This window comes from Trypanosoma melophagium, assembly GCF_022059095.1.
Source record: "Trypanosoma melophagium isolate St. Kilda chromosome Unknown ctg28segment0, whole genome shotgun sequence".
In the NCBI taxonomy this organism is placed as follows: domain Eukaryota; phylum Euglenozoa; class Kinetoplastea; order Trypanosomatida; family Trypanosomatidae; genus Trypanosoma; species Trypanosoma melophagium.
In genome coordinates, this window is record NW_027125159.1 from 42,118 (window position 1) to 70,056 (window position 27,939).

The 27,939-nt window shown below is 36.6% G+C and overlaps 9 protein-coding genes across 9 annotated transcripts; all 9 read right to left on the reverse strand.

Annotated features, from left to right (window-relative positions):
- Window positions 1-264: 264 nt before the first annotated feature.
- Window positions 265-1,149, reverse strand: LSM04_000817 (uncharacterized protein; the record flags this gene model as incomplete). Its single annotated transcript, XM_067330146.1, has 1 exon — window positions 265-1,149. The coding sequence occupies one exon, from the start codon at window positions 1,147-1,149 to the stop codon at window positions 265-267; it is 885 nt and encodes a 294-aa protein (XP_067190280.1).
- Window positions 1,150-2,689: 1,540 nt separating this feature from the next.
- Window positions 2,690-6,526, reverse strand: LSM04_004636 (Glycerophosphodiester phosphodiesterase domain; the record flags this gene model as incomplete). Its single annotated transcript, XM_067330158.1, has 1 exon — window positions 2,690-6,526. The coding sequence occupies one exon, from the start codon at window positions 6,524-6,526 to the stop codon at window positions 2,690-2,692; it is 3,837 nt and encodes a 1,278-aa protein (XP_067190312.1).
- Window positions 6,527-7,162: 636 nt separating this feature from the next.
- On the reverse strand, window positions 7,163-9,622 carry LSM04_008825 (uncharacterized protein; the record flags this gene model as incomplete). The annotated part of the gene is made up of 1 exon (XM_067330169.1): window positions 7,163-9,622. One exon carries the CDS (start codon window positions 9,620-9,622, stop codon window positions 7,163-7,165), a length of 2,460 nt encoding a protein of 819 aa, XP_067190354.1.
- A 931-nt stretch (window positions 9,623-10,553) lies between these two features.
- On the reverse strand, window positions 10,554-15,305 carry LSM04_003480 (uncharacterized protein; the record flags this gene model as incomplete). The annotated part of the gene is made up of 1 exon (XM_067330180.1): window positions 10,554-15,305. One exon carries the CDS (start codon window positions 15,303-15,305, stop codon window positions 10,554-10,556), a length of 4,752 nt encoding a protein of 1,583 aa, XP_067190301.1.
- Window positions 15,306-15,919: 614 nt separating this feature from the next.
- Window positions 15,920-16,747, reverse strand: LSM04_000786 (Glycosyltransferase; the record flags this gene model as incomplete). Its single annotated transcript, XM_067330191.1, has 1 exon — window positions 15,920-16,747. One exon carries the CDS (start codon window positions 16,745-16,747, stop codon window positions 15,920-15,922), a length of 828 nt encoding a protein of 275 aa, XP_067190279.1.
- Window positions 16,748-19,376: 2,629 nt separating this feature from the next.
- LSM04_007122 (uncharacterized protein) lies at window positions 19,377-20,015 on the reverse strand (the record flags this gene model as incomplete). Its single annotated transcript, XM_067330202.1, has 1 exon — window positions 19,377-20,015. The coding sequence occupies one exon, from the start codon at window positions 20,013-20,015 to the stop codon at window positions 19,377-19,379; it is 639 nt and encodes a 212-aa protein (XP_067190335.1).
- A 974-nt stretch (window positions 20,016-20,989) lies between these two features.
- LSM04_005685 (Glycosyltransferase) lies at window positions 20,990-23,497 on the reverse strand (the record flags this gene model as incomplete). Its single annotated transcript, XM_067330213.1, has 1 exon — window positions 20,990-23,497. One exon carries the CDS (start codon window positions 23,495-23,497, stop codon window positions 20,990-20,992), a length of 2,508 nt encoding a protein of 835 aa, XP_067190326.1.
- A 450-nt stretch (window positions 23,498-23,947) lies between these two features.
- LSM04_003298 (uncharacterized protein) lies at window positions 23,948-25,879 on the reverse strand (the record flags this gene model as incomplete). Its single annotated transcript, XM_067330224.1, has 1 exon — window positions 23,948-25,879. The coding sequence occupies one exon, from the start codon at window positions 25,877-25,879 to the stop codon at window positions 23,948-23,950; it is 1,932 nt and encodes a 643-aa protein (XP_067190300.1).
- A 712-nt stretch (window positions 25,880-26,591) lies between these two features.
- On the reverse strand, window positions 26,592-27,776 carry LSM04_001387 (Protein kinase domain; the record flags this gene model as incomplete). The annotated part of the gene is made up of 1 exon (XM_067330235.1): window positions 26,592-27,776. One exon carries the CDS (start codon window positions 27,774-27,776, stop codon window positions 26,592-26,594), a length of 1,185 nt encoding a protein of 394 aa, XP_067190285.1.
- Window positions 27,777-27,939: the final 163 nt, after the last annotated feature.

Genomic DNA, 27,939 nt, shown 5'->3' on the forward strand with positions numbered 1-27,939 from the left:
CCACCGCACTATAAACAAAAAGAAAAAAAAGACAACTAAAGAAATAAATAAAAGACATATGAGAACAGAGTAAATACAGAAAGATCGCATTAAACGTGGATAAGAAGATTCAAGACATCATGACTCCACACCATGAAAGTGAGACAAATAAATGATAATAATAATAATAATAATAATAATAATAATAATAATAATAATAATAATAATAATAAATAAACACTTATTAGCAGATATATATATATATATATATATATATATATATAACTAACCAAGAATGAAAAAGAGTGAGTATACCTTCTTTACCGGATCCCAATTACAATGATATCTCCCACCGTGCTCATCACTCACTCCCCCAACTCCCAATCCCGCAGTCCCATACGTCCACGGTGCCATACTATTCATATTACTATTATTACTATTCATATTACTATTCGTATGACTATTATTATTGTTACTATTATTATTATTATTATTATTATTATTATTATTATTATTATTATTATTATTGGCAAATGTACGTGGGAGTTTTGCTGGAAACTTCAATGCCAATGTCATATATCCCTCACAAGCCACAAGTAAATACACCACATTATCATCCGGCGGCCGTTCCACGTCCTGTTCGCGTGCGGATCGCCATCGATGTAACGGACGGGCGCCCTCCACGGCTTGCGGATAATAAAACTCCAACCACACTTTTGTTTGAAACAACTCGGGATCATTTTCCGTGCAATAGTGAAACTCCGGTTTTCCAAACGGCGCAAATGTCTGCCCCACAACCCCTGCAAATGATGTCGCCATATTATTATTATTATTATTATTATTATTATTGCGATTTCCACTGGATTGTGCCTGTTGTTGTTGTTGCATAAGAAGTTCACGCGTTTTCTTTTCCTGTTCAGCCCGTCGCATTGCCTCCTTGTTGAGTTCCTCCTCTGCGGCGATTCGCTCCTCCCGCCGGGCATTTCGATCCCGCCGCTCCAACTGCACGCGATGTGTTTTTCCTGCGAGATGTTTGAGAAAATTATTATCATCCGTGCAGCAAATATCGCAGAGCGTACACGTCACACGGCCCATGTGATTGCGTTTGTAGTATGGATCGCGTCTGGCCTGCAATCCGGGATTTAATGCCTTTACAGAAGAGGAGGACATTGGTGTTTATATATTTAAATTACTGCTTATATATATATATATATATATATATATATATATATATATATATATATATATATGGTAATTATATTAGTATCTGTGGTTTAACCTCTCTCTATTTCTTTCTTTTTATTTATTGGTGAAAGTTGGTCGGAACTTTACAAATGAATTGTGTTTGGAAGGAGCAGAAACGGGGGGAGACTTAATAATAATAATAATAATAATAATAATAATAATAATAATAATACAGGTGGGGGGCACTCTCTCTATCTATCCCTTTGGTGAATCTTAATAAATAGATCCCTCTTCTCTATTTATATGAACCAGTATATGCAATATATATACTGTGTTTCTCGGACCACTATTAATATTGCATAGAAAAAAAAGAAGTGAAGAGAAGTGATACTTGTTCGTACAATTTAATAAAATAATCATATATATATATATATATATACGCTAGTCAATAATAATGTTGATAAGATTCAAAGAAAGAAAGAAAACATTCACGATTTTCTGATAAATTGCGGTGTAACATATAGGTATAAATATAAAGAGAAAATACCACTGCGGGATATGTATAAAGCCACTGTGCCTCACATCACACATAATGCATATACAATCATACTCCCTTTCTCTTTCAATTGTTATAAATAATAATAATAATAATGATAATAATAGTAATAATATCCTTTCTTTCTTTTTATCTTTATTATTAAATTGATGGAAACAAACATACAAAGCACACTTGAGAGCAAAACCACATAATGAAGCAACACTACGCAAAAAAAAAGAAAAAAGAAAACCAAAAAAAATGGGACAGTTTTTTTTTTTTGAAGAAAAAAAAAAGAAAAACCAAACAATTGAAAGAAAGAAAAAATGAATAGCACTATCAATGAATTTATATCATATATATATATATATATATATGATAAAGATACATAGTTTTTCCCTGATTTAAACCGTTTTTTTTAATATATTCTTATTTCACTTGTTCTTTATTTACCGAATCAATACAACACTTTTATTAATTACCACTAATAAAGATACACGTATGTATGCATATATATATATATATATATATATGTATATATATATATATATATATATATATGTTTATTTATTTTCCCCATCCCCCATTACAAGAGGGGGAAAAGGAAAAAAAAGAAAAAAGTATCGTTAATAGCAGGAAAAAGTATTATGCACTAGATTGAAAATTCTTCGTTTTTTATTTTTTGCATCGTTTTCAGTTGTCTCGAATATCTGGATTGTTTTCTCTCATACGAAAGAAAGGAACTTAAAGAGTGTAAAACACACACACACACACATCTTATTGGATGTATTGGCCTTTGTACTTTTTTTCCGTTTTAAATCATTTGGTTTTTACTTGCACATATCGAAACGCTTTCACAAGAGAATAATAATAATAATAATAATAATAATAATAATAATAATAATAATAATAATAATAATAATAATAATAATAATACAAATAATAATGAAAATTTTCAAAGACTATATATATATACAGAGATATTATTTCTCATGTGCAGGTAGAATCTTGTAAAGATTCCTCCCGTTCCCTCTCATACTTCTCTGCTGACCAAAGCGGCACATTATCTGTAATAACAGCATCAATCATCATAAGTTGCGACTGTACATATGTGAACTGCTCATCGTTGTTTGATTCTCCCCACGTCCAGACAAGTTGATTGCGGGCATGGGCGTAATCGGCGATGGCTTTACCGCGTGAGTAGTCAAATAACGCCCATTGAGCCTCACGCTTACTCTTATTAGTATTATTATTACTATTAGTATTATTACTATTATTATTATTATTATTATTATTATTATTATTATTATCATTATTAATATTATTATGAGCCAGTGGGAGTTGCAGAGATGCCGGTTGATGCTGTAAACGCCGCATACTGTATTTACTGGGAAACTTCCGCTGCTCCTCCGTACAGAGTGAGGCGGCGAGAATAGAAACTCCCGATAAATGCATAAAAACAGAGAACTGCAGTGCCCCTTCCACAGGCCCAAAGCAGCGGTAATCCTTAAAGTCATCATACATGTCTGTTGCACAGAGAAAGACCACATCAAAGCGACTTTGTTTCATTTTTAGTGCGAGACATATATCCGGTTCAAAACTGCTGAATATCACATCCCGTGGACGTGTATTATTATTATTATTATTATTATTATTATTATTATTATTATTATTATTATTATTATTATTATTATTATTATTATTATGTGTTGTTGTTTGGGCTCCATCTCTATCTTCCACAGATTGTCGTTGATCCGCAAAGGCAAACACCACACGGAGAATATCATCCACAAAGGCATTCACTTCAAAGGCGTCAAGTTGTTGATATAAATTGGCATCGCCAATGGGTTGAAAGGGGAATTTTACTTCGAGATCAAACCGTAAAGTTGGGGGAGTGCCCTCAAATAATTCTTCCAATGTGCAAATGCGATTCGTTACATCTTCTTGTTGGGCGAGAATACGTTGTTGACTGCGGTAAAGTTTCTTATAATCTTCCAAACCCCAATCACGTCCACCTCTATTATTATTATTATTATTATTATTATTATTATTATTGAATGGTTGATAATACTCCGATGGCATACAACCACAGAGTCTTCCTCTTCTGCGACTCATCACTTCACCCAAACCCTTTTTTTTCTTTGCTTCTTCTTCTTTTTCTTCTTTCGTGTTTGATAGATTTTGTAATCGATTACGATGGGTACAGAGAATTTGATTCCAATGACGTAAAATTAAATTTCGTAGTGTATTCGTTGCCTTGGCATATGTAAAAGTCTCAGTAGTGACTACATCCAATTGCCGTTTCGTTAATTGATGCAGCGCAATAGGAATAGAGGCAAAACTTGGAGCAGTATAAATACACGGTTGATCATCCCGCTGCGATGTTAATGCACCAGAAGTATCCATACTACTAGTGCACATCTCATTAGTGGTATGGGTGCCATTCGTATTCATATTCCCATTATGATGCAGTTGTTGTAATTCCACCCGACCATTGCGTGTACCCGCCCCACGTTTCTTACGTGCCTGCAGTTGAATAAGTGGATCGTGAAAAATAACTGGAATACGATCTCGCGTTAGCATCACATCAAACTCCACCATATCACATCCACGACGATGGGCGGCATTTAACGATTCCAAACTGTTCTCTGCGAGTTTCGCCATGAGACGATGTGGTTTGGGCGGTACTCCCGCCACTGCGGCCACAACAGCCGCTGGATTGACATTAGAATCCAATAGTGTTGAATCTGTCGTTTCTTCTGGTGTTTCCCTTATTGTGCGTGTGTATGTTTTACCAAGTCCACGATGTCCAACCGGTTTTTTCGTGGCGAATCGTCCAAGCGAGGCGAGAGAGCGTACAATTTCAAGTGTATTACGTTGTGGGTGTTCAAACGGGAAAACAAACAAATACTGCAAATAAAGGGTTTGCCAATAGGTGTTCATTAAACCATTTGAAGGAATATCCATAAAACAAATAGGAATTGCAAGAGTACCACTTGTATGTTGTTTAAATAGCGGTGGTTGTAATACCACCACACCTTTTACCCAACGAACTCCAATAACATGACTGCTGGAATTACTACTGAAACTGTTTCTGCTGCTGTTATAGGGATTCCTCTCCGTACCTGTTCCTCTGCCTTCTGCTCCTGTATTATTATTATTATTATTATTATTATTATTATTATTATTATTATTATTATTATTAGTCAAGATGTTACTTGTTGGATCGACATATTCAGAAATGGAAATCTTACTCGACTCCGTACCATCCTCCTCCTCAACACAAGCACCATAAACCGGTAATGGCATTATTGCCTCCACTTGTAATCCACGATTCTTTAATTGGGCCACATTCACTGTAACGTGCCAGACCCGCATTGTATATTGTAAATCGCCTGCGGTAAATGGACTTAAAGGATCAATTTTGTGTGGGGGTTCCACACACCATCCACGGTGCATAACGGCAGTATTTACACTATCATCAAAGCCATAAGATGTGCTTTCACTGACGCTTGAGTTTCGTCGCTGATCTTGTAGCTCTCTCTCTGAAAACTTCGTCCGCTTCTGCAACCCTGATGATACACCGTTATTTGTAGATCCAATAGAACATTGAGAACAGTTCTCAATTGTCTTTTTATCATCTTTTTTTTCCTTGTTATTTTCTGTTTGGTGTTTGCGTGATCCTTTATGGGATTTATGTCTTGTTGTGGATTGTTTAACCACATTCATTTGCACCTCCATTGGCGCAGGTGTTGGTAAGTGTCGCTTACACCAACAACACCCCTCACACCGCACAGGGTAAATATCCTGAACCTCAATGAGAGAAGTTGGAAGTAACATTGCATTGTCATTATTACATTTCCCGCCGCTGACTTTTTTCTCCTTGTTATGATCGTTCCCGTTCTCTGCAGCAGCACGGTTATTATTATTATTATTATTATTATTATTATTATTATTATTATTATTATTATTATTATTATTATTATTATTATTATTATTGCCATGGCGTTGGAGAAACAGTACGGCATCACGGTATTGGGCTGGTAGACTCTGCAGCCACGCCTTCCGTTCATACCGCACAGAAGGATCATTTGCGTAAAGTGTTAGTGAGAGCAGTGGTCCTGTTTTTGCCTCATCCTCCCCCGATTCCCGCTTGTACAATTGAGAGAGAAATGGAAACTGCTCAGAGGCGCGAGCAAAGTGCATCATACGATCACGGAAATCCACATGCGCAGTGAAATACTTATTATTATTATTATCATCATTATTATTATTCTCTGTATTGCCGATGAGTTGAACGACATCCGGCTGCCAATGGGCATTCTCAACAGCCACAATAGCAGCACCGGGTGTAATGCGACCACCGGCAGCTCGTAAGAGTGGTTCATCCACCACAACAATTCGGAATCGCAATAACAAGGAGTGAGAATCTAATGATGTTTCCAGTGCAGAAACTGGTAATCGTACTGATGCTCTAAAAGAACAAAATGTCTTTTTCACTTTATTCTCCTTGCTATTATTATCATTATTATTAGTCTCTTCTATTGTGGAGGGCAGTAGTTGTAATAATAATGGAGCGGTGTAGCCCCACTCTCCCATTTCCTCCGCACTGCCCACAAGTCCAAGTCGTAATTGATCGGCTGTTGGCGGCAGATATCGTTGTTTTCTCTCAGTTCCCCGTTGAGATTGTTCCAATTGGCGTAAAGTGTAGGCATCACAGTGATGAGGGGCTGGAGAGCTGAATTTTGTGAATTGAGCATGGAGAAAATCTTTGGAAATTCCTGACAGCTGTAAAGAAACATTTACATGGGATGAATCGGCTGTCATTAATTTTCTTTTTTCGTTTTCTTCTTCTTCCTTATATTCTTCTTTCAATTAATATGTAAATGTATCTATATATAGTTCCGTACACTAATATACCTGAATTACTCCTAGAATATTAGAGGAACCAATTTACACTTTACACGTTTGCTTTCTTATGGTAATAATAATAATAATAATAATAATAATAATAATAATAATAATAATAATAATAAATATACATATTATGTACATAAATGAGATTTAACAGAAAAGCGAAAAAGAGTAGATCAAATGCCAAGAAAAGTATTAAAAAAAAACCTGATGGTTTTTGTTTTTTTTTAAGCAACTTATGTCTTTCTCATCTACAAAAAAGAGAGGCTATATATATATATATATATATATATATATTTCTGTTCATAATCTGTGATCTTAATCTTCACTTTTACCACTCATAAAACCCATTCAACACATTAAAAGTGTATTGGCTAAAAAGAAGAAGAAAAAGGATTGTCAGATCAAGAAAAAAAAAAGAAACAACAAAAAGAAGAAAAAAAACACACATAACTCATGCTTTTCATAGTAACTGGCTATACTAGTTCTAATCCACACTTTCTTCTCTCGCTATCTCTTTATTTCTTTTTTTTTTCTCATTTACGCTTCTCAGAGATAAACCTCCAACACTTTCTTAACATTTGTACGGCATATGGGACACATCATTCCATCCGCCAAACGATCTACATAACGCCGACTGCAGGAACGACACAAAACAAGATGTCGACAAGGAAGCAACACAAAGTTCTTATCAGCTTCCAAACAAATCACACACTTTGAAGAAGTATTATTACTATTACTATTATTACCTAAACTATGACTTATCGGTGTAGGTGTTGTAATAGTGTCTGTAGCTGTTCGCGTGGATGTTGTACCTTGCGGTGTACTTCCACGTGAAAAACGGGGTATGAGCAGCCAATCTCCATCGCATTCACATTCATTAGCGGTATTTCCATGTGTTTCTCTTTTCCCCTTAGTTAATCCACCACTGCCACTAATATTACTACTGCCACCAACCACAGGAGAAGCATTGATGCTTATTTTTTTTGTTCTCGGTGATGCCTCAAGTGAAAGTGAAGTGGTTGGAACGGTAGTAGTTGTTTCACAATATTTCATCAAAAGTGATGTGGCTTTTTCTTGTAATTCCATTAATATATTAACGAGAGAACCATGTTCTTTCCAGTTACTTAGTGAAGTAATAGCACTACGGTGAACTTCACCAGTTGAACTATTGATAATAATACTAGAAAGAAAATAATAGTTTTCTTGTGTTTCTGGAGTACTAGTTGTAGAATTTGTTAAATAAACACGTGGTGGTTCATCAAAGTTATGCTGTTGTGAAAATTCTATAGAAAGTGGTAATTTCAGAAGCAATTCTCCTACTAATACACTATTGTTATTATTACCACCACCCACACCATTATTACTATTTGGTGATAATGATGCCCCATCCCTTAATCTCGGTGAAGGTTGTGGATTAACTTTTGTATCACTTGCAACAGTTCCTACACGTCGAACAGCTGCAAAAAGTGGAAGTGCCCCCGTTACGGTACAAGTTAAACTGTTATATTGAAAGGCATCATCGCAAAAAAGGGAGAGATCACGAAGAATACGTAAGGTTATTTCATGTTCATTGGGAGACAGCGTAAAAAGAGGGGCATTATACCGTATTCCCTGACGACTATTAGCAGAAGCAGTAAGCGGAGGAATACGTTCAAAGTTAGCTATTACAGCATTCTCAACAAATTCTACTAATGTACAATAGTGTGCATCCATCGGACTTGGAATAATAACACCAGAAAAACGATCAATATAGGTCGCCCGACGACTGAGAAAGAGATCACCAAGATTATTACGGTCAATAAGAGCACGGTATGGTAACATATTTGCATTGTTATTTCTAACATTATTAATACCATTATTCATATTATTATTATTATTATTATTATTATTATTATTATTATTATTATTATTATTATTATTATTATTATTATTATTATTATTATTATTATTATTATTATTATTATTATTATTATTATTATTATTATTATTATTATTGAGGCGCTTCTTCACAATAAGAATAACTGGGGTGTAATATACCCCACCCTTAAACCTATATGGCAAAACTCCACGTATCTGATAGGCATAACTGCTCTCTGCAAACTCAAACCCGTTTCCATACACACGACGAAATGCATGAAGATCTAATGGCAAGATAGAATCTGGTGGAAGTTTATGTGTATTACGTGGAGGAACACTAATATGATTTCCTATCATTCCATTACTTCGTATCTGATTCTCATGCACCGTATTTGCTCCTGTACTCGGTGATAACATGTTGGCATTTCGCTGCACTGATAGTGTGGTTGATGTTTGTGCTATATTCCCATCACCACCACCCATCATCATCGTATTATTATTCGTAGAGTGAGAGGCGGAGGCGGAAGATAAATGCTGTGCAATACTACTACTATTTTCATCATCACTCGTCACACGTAAATCACGAATTCTCTCCCGTAATGTCTCTGCCAATACTTGTGGTAGAGTTGTTGTTGTTGTAGTTGTTGGGGGCGGTGGTGGACTTCGCCTTGGAACTCCATGTCCCCACTGTCCATCATGAACCCCAACATCTCTCCGTTGTTGTTCTTCTTGATATTGTGCGTGGTCTAATTGCATTTGCACCTGCATCTGTATTTGCTGCTGCTGTTGATATTCATAATTGCGCAGCATATCGCGACACCCCCCACGCGCGACATCTGTCGGTGTTTCCATTAACGCATTTCCCCGCAGCGGCGGACATCGCGTGAGAAGAGCGGCCAACAGAACCGTATCGCCGCTGCTGGCCGCATCGTGCAAAGTTGTATTGCCGAGTCCCCCGCACGGCACTGTGGGATCGGCGTGGAATTCGTTTAAAAGCATCCGGACGGTGTCGAGATGCCGCTGATTAACGGCGGTGTGGAGTAAAGTGAACTTTGTGGGGCCAAAGGGGAGATTGACGCGCTCGGGGTGCTGACGAAGCCAGGCACGAAGGGCCGGTGTGTTGCCGCTGGATGCGTACTCGAACTCCATTAGACACACGTATAGTATAGGAATAGTAATAATAGGAATAGTATAAGGTTATTTATTTATTTGCCTTTTGTTGTTGTTGTTGTGTGTTCAAAAATAATACACAAACGAGAGTAAAGCGATTGGAGGCCCACTGTAGGGCCTCTGCTGAAAGAAATAAAGATCACTGAAGCAAACAAGTATATATATATATATATATATATATATATATATATTATTTGTGTTCTGACACCTATAGAAATAAAAAGAGAAGGAGTTAATAGGAAAAAAATCAAAAAGAAAGAGAAGAGAAGAGCAGATGAGCGGAAACACCCCGACATAACAGCAATAATAACAAAAAAAAGAAAAACAAAGAAATATAAAAATACAGACCATCCTAAAGAGTTCAAACCAACTCCATAGGCCAGTAATACATTGTAACTCATAAATGAGGAGGAAAGAAGAGAAAAGAGAAAAAAAATGATGATGTGGAGTGTTTCAAGTGCAGCAAAAGATCAACAACATCAGTAATAAGCGAAACAAAATATCTCCGTTAATACCGAACAAGCAAAACAAAAAAAAGCTATGAGAGAAATCATAGACATACGCACCCGCACACACACACACACATACAGAGACAGAAGCAGCAATAGAGAAAACTCCCTTCAGACCACTTACACTGAGGTCCAGAGTGAGAGAGAGAGAGAGGCAAAGGGGTAAAGAAGAAACACATAATAATTAATAAAAAAAACAAATCTTTGTTTTTTGTCTTCTTCTTTTTGCCAAATCCCCTCTCTCCAACATGCGAAAAAGAGAAGAAAAGCACACTAAAAAAGCAAAAAAGAAAAACTGCAAGAATTAGCACAGCACAGAAGTCTAAATAGAAATGTATAAATAAATAAATAAAGATATATATATATATATTTCTCTTTAGACGTTAAGAAGAAGGTGGAGTTTACCATAAGGATTTCATCCAACCCTTTGTTTTGCTATCACCCCATAGCAATGATGCCGCAGAAGAAATCGTATTACCTCCTTTATTCCCAGATGATCCTGCATTGAACTGTAATGATCGACTATGATCACCACTAGCATTCCCAACACCACCCAATCCTCCAACAGACGCCGCCCCTGAAGCCAACGCTGATGAAGATGATGACAGCAACGATGTTGTAGTCACAGTTAAAGGCAATAATGGAAATCGTTCTCTCTCCTCTGGAGTCGCAATAGCCCCATTCCACTGTTGTTGTTGTTGAGAGTGTAGAGAAGTCGATCGTCCACCACTGCCGCTGCCGCCGCTCCACATATCCGCTGTGGCCTTTGTGCACCACGAGCCAAATGAGAGGGCGGTGGCCCGCAGTAATTCACTATTCGCACGCGTTAAAGGCGGGGCGGTTAACGACCACACGACGGGATCCACGCGGTCTTCAATCGCCCGCAGAACGGCGGCGGTGGAGGAGGCGGAAACCCCACCGGGCGGGGCGAAGAGTCCAGTGATGTACAGAACATCAAAGCATAACTGCAGTAGAGCCTCTTCCTTCTCTTCATCGTAGGAAGCAGTAGTTGGTATACCCCAAGTTGGATCATTATTAGCATTATTATTATTATTATTATTATTATTATTATTATTATTATTATTATTATTATTATTATTATTATTATTATTATTATTATTATTGGTAGTATGGTTAGGACGCAGGCTGCTATTGTTACTGTTAGCAGTGATGGAGGGGAGTACAACATTTAACACAGCGGCAGCTGTGCCATCGAGCAATTCACGAATAAGAATAGGGAGTACAGTACGTTGTAGTCGTTGTCCAACACCAACGGTGTACAGAATATGCTGCAAAACAAAAAGAAGATCGGCAACATGCGGAGTTAGATGCACAGGATATGCAATATCTTGTTCTTGTTGTTCCAAGCCTTTTTCTTGCTCATCTTTTTCTTCTTTTTCTTGTTGTTGTGATTGTTGTGTATGGCGATGATGCCAACAAGCCGCATATTCCAAGGTATATCGTCGTGCCGCTGAGGAAGATACATTCGTTGTTGCGTTTGTTGTGCTCTTGGGTACTGTAAATGCCTCTAATGCCTCTTTATAAGCTGTACAAAGTCCACTTTCCCATTCTCGTCGTAATAATTGTACCCAAGGCGTGTGACATGCAATAATAGTTTCTTTTAACTCTTTTACAAGCAATGCTGTTTTCGATTCTGTTGTTGATTGTGTTGTTGTTTTGGGGAGTGGTGGAATTTCCTCTAGGACCTGTAATAGTACCTCCAAGAGAAGCGAGAGTTGATCAAACATCACCATCATAGAAGCCTGCTGCTCAAATGAATCGGCTTGTTGTTGTAATTGTAGTTGACATGCTTCCTTTTCCTTTCTCATAATTTCCTGTACACGATGTAGTACTTTTGTAATCCACGCAGAGATGAGATAGTGTACAGTTGTATCTTTCTTTTCCCATGCATGTTCACCACTTAAAATACGATGGAGAATATATTGTAATATACCACGATTAACAGCAACGCCTTGATTACGCCTATTGTTCCCTGCAATAGAATTATTAGTATTATTATCATCTTCGTTAATATTATCATCATCATCCTCGTCATCATCATCGGCAAACAGCAAACTATCTCTCTCGTTTACCTTCTCTACATCCATAGGATTTACATCCACCATTCCATTACTGCTGGTCATGAGGGCAAACATATCCGATGGTGAAAAAGTATTCGAGAGGATTCCTGTAATATTAGTGCAATTATTACTTTTATGTGAACTTCTCCCGTGTACATGCGGGGCGGCACTCGTCGTCTTTCGATCGAGTGAAGCATGCGTGTTAGACCACATACAATGTACTACAGCCCTCGCTAGTAAAGCATCTCGCATTCTTCCATCTCTTCCACTTCCCCGTATTCGTTTATTATTATTGTTATTATTATTATTATTATTATTATTATTATTATTATTATTATTATTCGCCGTGGAGAATGTAGAATAATCCTGCAGATTCTCTCTATCACCATGCACAGCAGCAATACGTTGACTCACACAAAGCGAATGTGAGAAGAGATGTCGGGAGAGTTGTGGCAATATTAATGGCCTTGACACTGGACGTATTTCTGTACGATCTTCCCGTTGATGTTCTTGTTTATCTTGTGGATATTGTTTTTCTTGTTCTTCTTCCTGTTGTTGTCGGTATTCAAGCGCAATCCATCGTAAAATAGATTCACAGACGCGATCGGCCTTCTTTAAGGCCGACCCAATCGCCTTTTGTAGGGCATGTTCCGTTGTCATACTCACCATGGCGGCCCATTTAGTTTTATCAAAGAGATCCCCAACAGAATAAGAAGGAGATAATGAGGATCGTACTAATTGTTGTTGGTGATATTGATATTGTTGTTGTTGTTTTTGCAATCGTATACCGCCTTCTATGGCTAAACGTTCATGGACGCAAATACAACGTGGATCCCGCAGCAAACCAGCATCTGCAATACACAATAATAGGCGTGATACATTCTCCTGCACTAACAATAGCTGTTCCTGCAGTGTTTTATACTCCACACTTCTCATATTATTATTATTATTATTATTATTATTATTATTATTATTATTATTATTATTATTATTATTATTATTATTATTATTATTATTATTATTATTAAGATTGTTTGAACCTTCTCGTATTCGCTGCGGTCGCACGAGTCGTGGATCCAGTAACTGCATCCCACACACCTGTTGCATCACTTCACGTAGATATAACGATGTCCGTGTTGACGCTCGCAGTATAGAAGTCTTATCGTTAATACTATCCATCTGCACAAGTGAAGAAGAGGCAGTGGGAACAGACTCCACAACGTCTTCATTGGCAGAAACAACAGAAGAGGCGAATCCCTCACGTCCTAAACTACTACTTAAGCGTAAAGGCATTAAATCACTTGTATCGGCCTTTTGTTTATCATCATGTTGTTGATGTTGTTGGGTGGCTAGTCGTGCGCGAAGTATTAGTAATCCTTGAAGTTTACGCTGTCGTCGTTGTTGATTGGTGTACTCATCTTCTTCTTCTTCTTTTTTTTCTTCTTTATTATTATTATTATTATTATTATTATTATTATTACTATTAACATGATCACCAATAGTAGATTGTTGTTCTTGAGATCTCGCATCTTGTTCGGTGTTTAATGCCGTTCCATACAGTTTGGGTATCACAGAGGCCACATATATGGCTAAATGAAAAAACAAATATTGTACTCGTTGTACAACATGTAACGCAATAGCCGCATCATCGACCCCACAATTCTCAGCATTACACATCATAACTTTATTCTTATTACTATTACTACCACTATTATTATTATTATTATTATTATTATTATTATTATTATTATTATTATTATTATTATTATTATTATTAGTCAACGCAGGAGATCCATCTAGAGATGAAGGCAACCATGCCACTGAAGCGTCTAATGATGCTGTTTGCTCTACAAGACCCTGCGGAAGTGGAATTAAAGTCCGCAGCCATTCCATTCGTTTTACAAAAACTCTTTTTCCCTTTTCTTCTTTCCTTAATTCTTCTCTGTTCTTCTCTTCTATCGTGTTTGTCTTATTACAACGTCCTTGTTTCTCTGTCATGACCCGCATAATGCGTTTCATATCACTTTCAATCATGGAAGAGACGAGTTGAATTAATAGTAATAATGCATTTGGAAAAGGCACAGAAGCGAGTATACCAAGTGCCGCATGTGCCTCTTTCATATGAATAATACTATTTCCTGTCATTTCTCTAGAGAAATTCCAATCTTCTTCCTTTTCGTTCATTGATGTTGATATTGATGTTGTTAGTGTTGTTGTTATGGCCTTCTGTGCGGCCTCATCGGCGTCTTTGCGAAGTAATGCCCGAATAACATGTTGTAATCGATTTGCGTATAACTCGACTTGTTTCTCCCGTTGCTGTAATACAGCTGTTGGAAGAAGTTTCAGCATTGATGTTGTTAATAATAAAGATGTTGATGATCTCTTTCTCTTCTCCTCGGTTATATTTATATTTCCATTAAACTGCAGTCCATCACGTAATCGCTGGAGAACTCTGGCCGCCTCTTGTACTTTCTGTGCGCCTAGTAATCCCTCCATCGCCACACATTCCTGTTGAAATAGTAATCGCCCACATTGTTGAATCGTTGCTTTATCCATCATACACTCATCTTTATATTCCTTCTCATTTTCTTTTTCTTCTTCTTCTTCTTCTATTTCAGTTCCCGTACCCATTCTCGTGTTTTTCTTATTCTTATTACTACTGATATTTCCTACAAATTCCTTTAATACACCCTGTGTGTGTGTTTCATCCAATAATGCCATAGAACTCCTTCTCGGCGGTGTATGTGGATAATACTGTTGTTGTTGTTGTTCGGATGTTGTCTCAACATGACGTAATGGCGATAACGGCGATGATGACGTTGTATTATTTGTATTATTTGTTTGTTGTAATTCTCTCTGCAATTGCAGTAATTTCTTACATGTGTGTTCCATTCCCACCACACGATCACAGGCGGCAATGAGATCGCGATAACTCTGTCCAACAATTTGTTTTAATCGATCATCGCTCTCTTGAATACCGCGGGTAATAGTAGTGAGATAGTCATGGGCCTGTTCTACACTGTTATTAATAAATATACGGCGAACTTCCTGTACAGCCTCTTCAGATGACATTATCGTGATTGACAGTTGAATGTGAAAATAAAAAGTACGGTAAATATATATATATATTTCACTACAAAAAAAAAACACTTCTTCTGTAAATTACTGTAATAAATGTACTGTAGAGCTGTGTGACCAGTCTAATCTTATCTACGCGATAGATAGATAGACTCTTCCTTTTCTTTGTGTTATGTTATTTTCTTTTTCTTCTTTTCCGGGATTCCCTTATTATTAGTTTAATTTTAGAGATTATTATATATTTGGCAGGCATAAAAAGAAGAAGAAAAAAGAGGAAAAGAAATACACCGACATTATAACCTCCCAAAAAAATACAATAAACTTGTTTAAAAAACACAAGCACTACGTGTTTATATTATATATATATATATATATATATATAAACAAAGAAATAGATGAAAGCAAATCAGAAAATTATTTGCAAAGAAAAGCATCTCAAATACCCTACAAATTCACGCCGAAGATAATAATAATAATAATAATAATAATAATAATAACCACACACAGACAGTGCTGTGTGAAACCAAATAGACATACCACATATATATATATATATATATATATATATATATATATATATATATATATATACTCTTCTTTTTTACTTTTTACTGGACTTCATGATTACCACACCACTCTAAATAACGTTTCATACCCGTATCATCTACATTTAATTCTTTTTCTTTTTTAAGTCCTGTAAAACGAAAAAGATCCTCTCGTGATTGATGTGTGCCCAATCCATACTGTTCCACATACCGCAAAGCCTCAGCCTCCAACTGTAGTTGCGATTTATTCTTCTCTCCTCTGTCTGTACTTTCTCTGTTTCCAAAGAGAATAAAACGTAATCGTATTAAACTCTCTTCTCGCAATTGTTTTTGTTTATCTCTCACTTTACTATTATTAGTATTATTATTACTACTTGATACTGTTGTTGTTGTTGTTGTATTTTCTGAGAAAGATTCCATTTCCTTTTCAACACGTGGACCGAGAAACACAATGGGTTCATTCGGGGAAAAGAAATCCCACCCATTTGTCCACAAACGTGCACTTAACAACACCGACTCTTCATCTTTTGTGAGTGAACTGAGAAACGGGTCTAATCGTACACTCTTCACATTATTATTATTATTATTATTATTATTATTATTATTATTATTATTATTATTATTATTATTATTTTGATAAGTTTGTGGAAAGTCAAAGAAGGCCTCTGCACGAGTGAATAAGAAATCGGTCGTTACCCATGGTTGAAGAAGATATGGCAAACTCTTATTATTATTATTATTATTATTATTATTATTATTATTATTATTATTAAATAAAGGTATTTCATTATTTTTCCTCCTCTTCTTTTTAATATTCATAACATCTACACAAGTCGGATCATTCTCTTCCTCTTCTTTTTCTTCACACCAATGCGTTGGAGAAGGTCGCATGTATTGTAAATCCTCTAAAGCATCACTCAATCGTTTGATATTCACACTATGTAATTTTAACAGTAATTCATTCTCATTATTATTATTATTATTATTATTATTATTATTATTATTATTATTATTATTATTATTATTTATTATTATTATTATTATTATTATTATTATTATTATTATTATTATTATTATTATTATTATTATTATTATTTTCTTCTGTTGTTGCTATTTCAATACCATTTCGCATCTCTACGCCGCATAGATAAGATGTCATACTGTGATTACTTAATGCACGAAACACCAGCGGGTATAAAACATTCCGGAAATGATTTAACCAATGCAACTGAATTTCCGCACGATTACCTATCCATGAGGAAACTGAGTCTTGGGAATCTTCAATCTCTTTTTCTTCATTTACACTTGATTCCCTCTCATTATCATTATTATTACTATTATGTTTTTTACTACTCTTCCTCTTTTGCATTTTCTTATTATTTTTCGTTTGACTATTCTGTTTCTTATCATAATGATCTTCTCCTCGTTGTTGACTATTACTATTACTAGTAATACTAAAGAGATAACGCAGCACATCCTCTTCTGTGAGTCCATTATCGTTAGAATAACTATTATTATTAATATTAATACTATTACGACTATTCTCCTCCGCTAATTGCACAAGATCAGGGTGTAATGCCCAGCGAATACTTTCCAACCATTGATTCACCCCTCTTCTTTGATATTCTCCTTGTTGCGATTGTGTACTATTTCCATTCAACTCTAATCGCTGAGCAGCCATCATAATACTAGCCACACTCTTCACAATTGTCTCATTCCACGCTAGCCGTACAAGTGCCTTATTTATATATAATGGCGATTGTGAAAGTACCGCCGACTTTGAGGGGAGTTGTAGAAATAATAAACGTGAGAGAACATCCCAGTGGGATCGTAATAGCAATCCCGCACGGAGAAACATTACATACGTCTCCCCGCGGTAAAGCGTAAGAGTCGCATACCGCTGCGCCGCAATAGAAGATGAAGAAGGAAAGAAAAATAATCCTTCTCGTTTATGTTGTTTAGATTGAGATAATGAGATGGATGAAGAGGATCGTTTTTTGCTTTTTCCATTTACACGTACTTGTCGAAGTCGAATATTATCTGCTGGACAGAACACAGAACTCTCCGCACAATCAGATTGACGGTAACGATACGGTATACAAACAGAAGGCGGTCGCTTTAACCATCCATTCTGTTCTTTTTCTCGTATTTCTATTGGTGTATTATCATCAAATATAACTTCTACAATACCTGTAAACACCGCAATCGGCCACCGTGCGGCTTCATACATATTCTTCACAGTCATAGCACACGCACTATCTTTCTCATTATTATTATTTTTATTATTATTATTATTATTATTATTATTATTATTATTATTATTATTATTATTATTATTATTATTATTATTACTATACACATCATGATGTAATAACGCGATAAAGATACTTCCCTCCATACCATAACCACGACGTACACTATGTACAGGATCCCAATAACCATCAGAGTGTAATACATGTTCAGTGTACGCACTATCGAGTTTACGCTCAAACACGTTATTACGACGTGTGAGTTCATCTTCATAGTAATTATTGAGAAGTGAGGTCGGTGTGTGATTCTTCTTTGTATTATACGATACATTCCATCGCCAATCACTATTCACATGTTGATGCGATGTATGTTCTTCTGTAAATCCCGATAATACCTTAAGAAGTTGTGTGGCGTATGCCAATATATCCATTTCTTGTTGTTTCTCTATTTGTTGTATTTGTTCCTCCAGTTTCATACGTTCTTTTTTATATTTTTCTCGTTCTTCTTCTTGTTTAGTGTTATCGTTAAATAATGCAGATTTCTCTGATCTTGACGGTATAATTGAATCTTCCATCAGTTCATTCCAGAGAAACGTGGTACAAACAACCGTAAAAACGATGAGAAATAACAACAGTAAAGTTACTTTTCGTCGCCGTATGAGAAAGGCAGCATGTAAACCGCAGCGTCTGCAGGAAAATGCCATTCTTGGTGTGGAATAAATGTAAATAGAGAGATTACCATATAATTTGTTTATGTATATATAATGGGCGTTGAATCTGTTTATTATTATTAATAAAAAAAATAGAATGCTTCCTTTAAATTAAATGAATTCCATAAGACAATCATAATAAGAAAGAAGAAGAGTCAAAAAAAAAAAAGCGAGTTATATAATAAGGAAATCAAATCTAAATTATATATATATATATATATATATTCCAATAAGGAATAAGAATTATCCCCTATCGTCCATACAAATATAAGGTATGGTTTAAAAATGGTAAAATGTCTATCCAACATTGTGGAAACCCTAAATAGACGCATGGTTCCCAAAATGAAAGAGAAATGAGAATAAAGAGTAAACAACAACGCATCGACATCCAAACACACAAATATATATATATATATATATATATGTACGCACAAACCAACCAACCAACACATAAACAACAGCCTCACAACCAAAAATCCACCAAAAAAGTGGGTGCCATACTTTACAAAAGAAAAAGAAAACAAATAAATAAATAAATATATATATATATAAAGCTCATATCTATCGTCGACCACCTTTTCGTTTCTTATTCCCTTGTTGCTGTTGCTGTTGATTAGTACTTGCACCACCAGCCGCTTTGCCGCCTGATTTCCCCCCACCTTTATTTCCCGTAGAACTGGACTGTACATTACCACCACCACCAGTCGTATTATTATTATTATTATTATTATTATTATTATTATTATTATTATTATTATTATTATTATTATTATTATTATTATTATTATTATTATTATTATTATTATTATTATTATTATTATTATTATTATTATTTATATTGGTATTCGTATTATCTCCACGATTACCTGGTTGTTGTTGTTGTGATTGTGATCCTGTCCCTATTCCTCCTCCTACTGTATTTATATTTATATTCGTATTTGTTTTCGCTGGTGCTGGTGTTACTAATGCGGCAGTGCATTGACTGACAAAGTCATTCACAATACTTTCCACCATCTTTAATTCCCCCTGATGTGTTAATTGAGTTGTGAGTGTTGTGCGGCCATCGGTGGATTTCAACACAAATGTCTTACGGCTCTTATTAGGACGTACACGGAGCATCAGACGTGACTTCTTTACACCGCTAAGCTGCACCATTCGGCGAGTGGCCTCTGCAAACTCTTTTAAGGCTAACTTTACCATATTTCTTCTTTTTCTGTTCTTTGTTTTATGTAGGAATATAGTATAGAAAGAGAGAAATACAGATATAAATATAAATGAATAAATAAATTATATATATAGTGAGAGAGAGATTCAAGTTTATTATTATTATTCTTATTATTATTAATATAGGAATAGGGATAACAATAACAGTAGTATGCAGAGAAAAGAAATTACAAATACAAAAAAACAGAGAAATCACATATTTACACGCGAATTCCCCATAAAAGAATATATATATATATATATATATATATATATATATATATAATTATTATTTGCGGAAAAGTAGAAGAAGTAAGGGATAAGCAAAGCAAAAAAAAAAAAGAAACAAAAAAAAAGAAAGAAGCGAAATTACATGGCGTACATTCTCCTCTCCAATAATAAGAAGAAAAAAAACGGTCACCTAGACAATGAATCACGTTAGAACAGTTCTTTTTTCTTTCGCTTTGCATAGACATACACCCCTCATACATACCGATTAAAAAGAAAAACAAACAAACAAACAAACAAACAAACAAACAAACAGAAAGGATGAAACAATTCCCACCAACAAAGAGATAAAGAGAGGAAAAGAAAAAGAGAAAACACACAAGTGGAGGGTCATGTTCTAAGATATTCCCACCTCTTTTCATTTTCCTTTCTGTTCTGTTCTCTTTTTCCTCCTTCTATTAAAAAACCAAACGTATTTCAAGTTGTTTCTTCTCCCTTTTCTTTTTCATTGCGTTTTGGCAAAGCCAACAACTATCCACACGTACATGAATGCACCTACACAGTCACGCATTTCAATACAACTAACCAAGCAAAAGAAAAAAAGAATAATAACAATAACAATAATAATAATAATAATAATAATAATAATAATACTATACACATAGATCCAGAAATATAAATATAAATATTAAATATATATATATATATATATATATATATATATATATATGTATAATAGCATTTTAACCCCCACACCAACGTCCATCTACGGTGTAGTGCACAGGATCCACCCCCGCAAAGGCATACCATTCCTGCACCGAACGTGCACGTCCCACACCGTAACGATCCGCATCCATGACAACTACTGGAAGTTGTGTATGACGTGGAACTCGCAGTACATCCACCCCCCGCACACGTGATCGTAATAAGTACTGAATACGTTTTCGCGATTGCCCTTGTACGGCATTCCATCGTGGGGTTTCTAACCACAATTTGGGTTGATCCTTGCGGCCGTAAAAGTGAAAACATATCCCCCGCATAGGAGAGTGTATATCATATCCGTGTGTCCATAAACGCACCGAGTACATTATTTCCTCGCCGTCAAATATGTATGGAAGATGTGGATCAAATGGAACTTCACGCATGATAGTGGCATTCGCAAAGAGAAATCCCCCAGCGGCCCACGGTTGTGGTAAAGGACGGGGAATACTTTCATTCAGATGAAGTTCGGCTATCACGTAGGGATATAAATATCGGTTATTTCGTTTAAATGGGGAAAGGCTATTAATTGCAATACCACTTAGTCGGAGATAACCAGCACTTTGAAGAAATTGGGCTCGACATAAATACGCCGTGGATTTACGTTCAAACTGAAAAGCATCACCTTCGCTTTCTAAATAACTTTCAGGGTAGTGTGAAAGTACAAGTTTTGGGTGTTCCTGTACGATATACATAGCCACAATACGTATATCCCATCCATATACAAATCGGTTATGGGAGTCTAATACAAGGGCGTAATCCTCACCGCGGTATAATAACATGCCCATATAACGACCATATGTAGGACCATACGCTGCAGAAGGTCGAATATGTCGTACACGAATATTATCTACTGGGAAACAAATAGAACCACCATAGCGATTATTATTAAGACTATTACTATTACTACTACTGCTAGTATTATTATTATTAGTAGTAGTAGTAGTAATACTACTAATAATACTACTAATAATACCATTGTTATTATTTAAGGTAGTAGTATTTTTTCTTTTTTCTCCTCCTCCTTCTTCTCCATCTTTCTTTGGGTTCGTTGTTACAGATTGTGATAATGATGATAATGTTGCGGGAGAAGACATGCATGACCGTGGTAATAACGCATCATATGAAACACAAGAAAGATCTGTTTCACGATGCTGCTCTGCAATTCCATAATACACACGGAACATATTTCCCGCTCGTTTTAACATGTGACCCGTAGAAGGCCAACACTCCTTATCGCGAAAACTTGCAAGATTCACAAACAATGTACCGGTAAATACCGGTCCCTCAGGTGATGATGTTAGTAAAGATGATGATGAAAATGATGAAAATAACGACTCTGATGTTTTCTGCAATCCTTCTTTCATGGATTCTATATATTGCGATGTTGGTAATTCCGGTGGAATAAACGGTGTAATCTCTTCACTATCCTCAAAGTAATCATACGCCATAGCATCTATCCACGCTGCTGTAACTTCTGCCGTTTCTGCAGAAAATCCTCTCATGCGATGAAAACGACGTAGTGGATAATAAAAACGACCTGTATGAACAGAAGGAGCATTTGTCCGTACATGATCCCACCATTGTTTTCCCTTCTTTTCATATTCCTTATTTTCTTCTTTTTTACGACGCCTAAACTGAGAAACGAGGTGTGGTGATAATTCCTTCTCATCCTCATTACCGTCAAAGTAGCGACGGAGTTGTAGATAGAGAATATCATCAAACGGTTCAAATGCCTCTTTCTCTGTACCCAATAAGGATTCCTTTTCATTATGTACTGTTTTTCCCATACGCCAAAAGTTTTTAGTGAGATACACAGCTGCCTTCTCTAATCCTTTATTTCGATCCTGCTCTACAATATGTTCCATCACACTTCGTAATGCGGTTAACACTTCCGGAAGTGTTTTCTCTGGTGCCGCTGTAAAACGTGGGAGAACAGCAGCTGAAGGATCATCCACTTGTGATACATCGATACTTCTTATCTTTTTACCATTGCCTTTTTCTTCATCTTCGCGTTTTTGACGTTCCTCTGCCAAACGTTTATATCGCAATAAATACTCACGAAATGCATGCATGTGATATTCCTCCTTTGTTCGCGATGCGGTATCAAAGAGACGCCAGAGATCCATAATGGCATCTTTATCAATACTCTTATGTGGTTCAGGTGCATCGGGTATAAATATATTTTCCCCAGTTGTGAGAAGCAGCCAGCCACACATGGAAATAAGTACCAGACACAATATAAGGAGAATCACCACAACCGTAAAAAGTGTACAAATCACATTTTGATCCTCTTCGAAGAAATCCTGTATTCTCCGGCATATATCTTTATTACTCCATCCATTTTCTCGATTTCTCGGTCTACTACTCCTTTTATGATCACGTAAATGTGTTGCTGTTGTGACACCATGTGCCCGCTGTTCACTCAGCAATACATCATTGCTTCGACGGTGCAATAATTGAGGTGACACCGCAGTTCCCTCAAGCGGCATCACAATGCTAAACATAACGTGAACAGAAATTATAAATTAATTAAATAAATAAGGAGTTAAAGAAAAAGAATGAAAAGAAAAAAAAGTGGAAAAAAATATACATCATCTACAGGGATGAATTTTTTTTTTTTTTTTTGAGAAAAAAGGCCAAGAATATTAAAAACCACTTTACAAACATACAAAGAGAGAAAGTGAGTTAGTGAGAAAGAAAGAAAGCGAAGCAATTAAACGGATATACTTATTATGAAAGAAATACCCAGAACACTACTTCAAGAATAAAGGAAAAAGAATGTACTGGGCAAACAAATAAAAAGAAAAAAGAAAAACGCTGACACCAGTCAGTACTAGCCTATCAAGGTCTCGTTTCATTTGTACGCAAATCCAACAAAAGATAGTCTAATATAATGCAATGTAATGTAATTAAAACTATCTTTTTTTTTAATTATGTTTTCACCCTCGTACAAGTAAAGAGCGATGTTGTAATCCTCGCATACGCATACTAGACTCCAATGATCGCCGCAGTCCATCATGTTCAATACCCGTCATATCAAGCGCCCGTAACACACGTGCGGCATCATCTTCACGTAATTTCTCTCCAAGCATTCCCGCACGTGCAGCAAGAAGTAAAAAGAAATTTCCCTCTTGTTGTTTCCCATTTGACTGTGAAAGAGTAGAATTGTTGTGGGAAATTGGATGTTTACTTAAATCCCCATGATACTTCAGTGTGGCGTAGGCCAACATCACACAACTGAGTTGATGACCAGAGAGTTCATCCACCTTCATAGCACACATTGGGGCAGCCTGCACGAGAACCTCAAGAGCCTCCATTGTGGTTATTTCATAAAATACAATAGCACTACAGAGAGTCGCTAGATCTGTTACTCGAAAGGGTGTGGTTCTGATCGTTGATGTGTTTTCTTGTTTAGAAGAAGCTCGAGGTGAAAAGACGGATAATACACTTTGCGTGTATTCTTTTCCAACACCAAAAGGAATACGTAAAACAGCACGTGGTGGGGATGAATATGCTAATGATGATCGTTTAAAAGGAATACCATTTCTTCCTCTTCCTCCTGTAAGTAAAGGAGATTCAGCACACTGCATACACCATGCAATTACACGAACAGCACGAAAAGGTCCAATCTCATTTAAGTACGATGGAGACTCTAGTAGTGCATCACACCCATAATTATATAATCGCCGCACACAAAACTCCTCAAGAGATACTGAAACCACACCCGGAGAAACTGAAGAATTAATATTTCCATCTAATACTTCTACAGTCTCTGATGATGGTAGAGAAAGCATAACACGGAGTAAATTATAGTAATGTATACCAAGAAATGTTTCTTTCGAAGGTGAGGAAGGTTTACCAGTTGTAGTATCTCCTCCTTTAAGAAATAGCGCTCGTACAGCTTGTCGTACAACGTAGCCATGAGCTGTAATGTGTTGTTGTTGTGATAAAACTACTATACGAGCTATTATATCAAGAAATTTTAAAATTTCTGTATTAGAAAGTTGCGTAAAATGTGCAGTAGTTAAACGATTAGTTGTATCACGAAGTTGATGTAAACGTTCAAAACGTACCGCCTCAGATAAGGATCCTTGTCTCATTTCGTGTAATTGATTAGAGTTACCACGTTTATTCATAGATGTGGATTGCACATTCCCTTGAAGAGCCACAAGAATATCACGAAGAATGAGTAAAGCCCGTTTATATTCCTCATTTAATTGCTGTTGTTCTACTACTCTTGTATACCCAGAAACACGACGTTGAAGCCGTTGAAGATCCCGCTGACCACGTAGACCAGGTATGGGATTTACTCGTTGTTGTTGTTGTTGTTGTTGTTGTTTTGTCTGTGATGATGAATGATGAAATTTACGATTATCATCATCATCAACATCATCATAATCTCCTTCTCTTGTTGTTATTCTTCTTTTTGCACCTTCAGATAATATACTACTACTACTACTACTACTACTACTACTACTACTACTACTACTACTACTACTACTACTACTATTAGGTGGACTTACTTCAATCGTCTCTAATAAGTGTCGCTTTGGTGTAGTTTGACGTTCTTCTGCAAATCCACAAACATCAGAGGAAGTTGCAGAAATATTTAATGTGGAAGTTTCTGTTCCTACAAAAGCCGCATTCTTACCATGCATGTATTGTTGAAAGGCATTTCGACGTTCTGCGGCTAAGGGATCCACGTTTCTACGATATTGACCAAACATTTCTCTTTTTTTCTCTTCTTTCTTATGTTGTTTTTTCTGTTGATGTAAGAAGAGCCGACTTTGAGTATATATACCGGTGTAGATACTATGAGGTATACAACATTGTGGTCCAGATGAGAGATCAAACACTGTACGTCGCCACATTACTCATATAAGAGTGAATAGAGATGTGCTCTTCCTAATAAAATCTAAGAGAACACAATATTCCAGGTAAAATAAAAAAAAATTTAAAAAAGAAGGAGAAAAACTTTTTTAACCTATCAAAGAAGCATCGTCATATATATACCCACAATAGTTAAATCAATGGTTTTATCACAGCCTTTCACTAATAATAATAATAATAATAATAATAATAATGATAATCATCATCATCACCATCACTCTCCTTTTATTTCGTTTTCGCTCTCTTACACACACACATATACACATATCCCACTTCTTTTTTCCTTTCACACTCACTATCTTCGTATATATGTGTATGTTTATATTTGTGCGTGTTTTCTTTCTTTTTTATTACTCTTTTTGTGTACATTGCAAATTCCTTTCCTCTCCTTTTTTTTCTGTTTAGTTGTGAGTGTGTGTGTGTGTCTTTTTTTTTGTTTTTCCTTCATACTTCTGTCTTCTTTCACTTCGTTTACTATACGGTTTCTCTGTACCCAGAGGCGTCAAGGGAATTTAGCTCTCGACGACCCGGAAGATGTACTCTTGCCAGGGGAAAAAGAACTGTTCTCCCCATCCATTGATACCCCAAACCTCTCAGCCCGTAAAATGATATATATATATATATATATATATATATATATATATATATATATCCTTATTGTCATTCACTCACACATTCTCTCACTCTTTCCATTTAAGCCCGTGGGTATTGCTCCTGTGGGCCCTCCCCGAGTGCCTGCCGCACCGGCGCAAAGAAGGGATGTGCCATCGCCTCCGCCGCCATAATGCGATCCTGGTGGTCCATGCGCAGCAGTCGATCCAACAAATCCAGCGCGGCGGCATCACACCACGAGGCAGTCGCGGCCGTCACAAAAGACGTCCACGGCTGTCGGGGGCGGCGGGCCAAAACGCCCCGCTCGAGCAGCGATCGCGGGAGGTGGACGTTATATTTGGCCACATATCGGGCCAGCGCCTCACTGCCGAGGACATCGACAATCTGCCGGAGTTGGTCCTCGTTATCATCGCCGCGGAAGAAGGGGAGGACGTGGAAGAGCATCTCAGCAAGAATACAGCCCACACTCCACATATCGAGCGAGTAGTCGTACAGGCGAAGACCGACGAGAAGTTCGGGGCCTTTGAAGTGCCGCGTGCCAACGCAGACGTTATACGCCTGACCGTGAATGTAATACTCCGCGAGGCCCCAATCCACAATACGAAGTTTACGCCGGCGGTGATCAATGATGATGTTCTGTGGCTTAATATCACGATGGAAGATACCACGACTGTGAGCAAAGTGGAGGCAACGTAGTACTTCATAGAGATAGTATCGCATATCAAAGTTACTCAATTGACCACTCTTTAATAGGGTACGAAATGTATCGGCAGGTTCAATATTCTCGGTTACAAGTACTGGTGTACTCTCAGATGGCACTATCACCACATCCAACAAACGCACCACATTAGGACCACCACAAAGATTTTGTAAAACGGTAATTTCACGACGAATCTTCTTCAGACGTACAGGTTTAAGAATTTTCAGTACACACATTTCACGATTGTAGCGATTACGGGAACGAAACACCTCTGAGTACTTCCCACGACCAATTTTTTGTATTAATTCATATGGATCACAACTACTAAACTCTATTTTGGCATTTTCATAGTCCCAGTATGATGAGGGCATATTGTTGTTAACGAACCAGAAAGGATGGGTGTATTCTTGGTTACGTGAGAGTCTATCACTCACCTCGCCAACGGTACCAATGTTATTGGCACTGCTGTTGTTATTGTTACTTGAACTGATTCCTTTCACTGTATCGGTTCTGCCAGTGGTGGTGGTGGTGGTGGTGTCATTAGTAGAAGCGCAGTGCCTATGCATTGCTATTTTGACGGGGCAATGCTGTGCTATCCACAGTATTGCTAATGAGAGTAATACTTTCCACACAGAAAGAGAGAAGGAAAGGAAGAACCACGCATTTAACAAAAAAAGAACAATGAGGTGAATAAACATTTTTTTTTTCAGATAGAAATAAAGATATAAG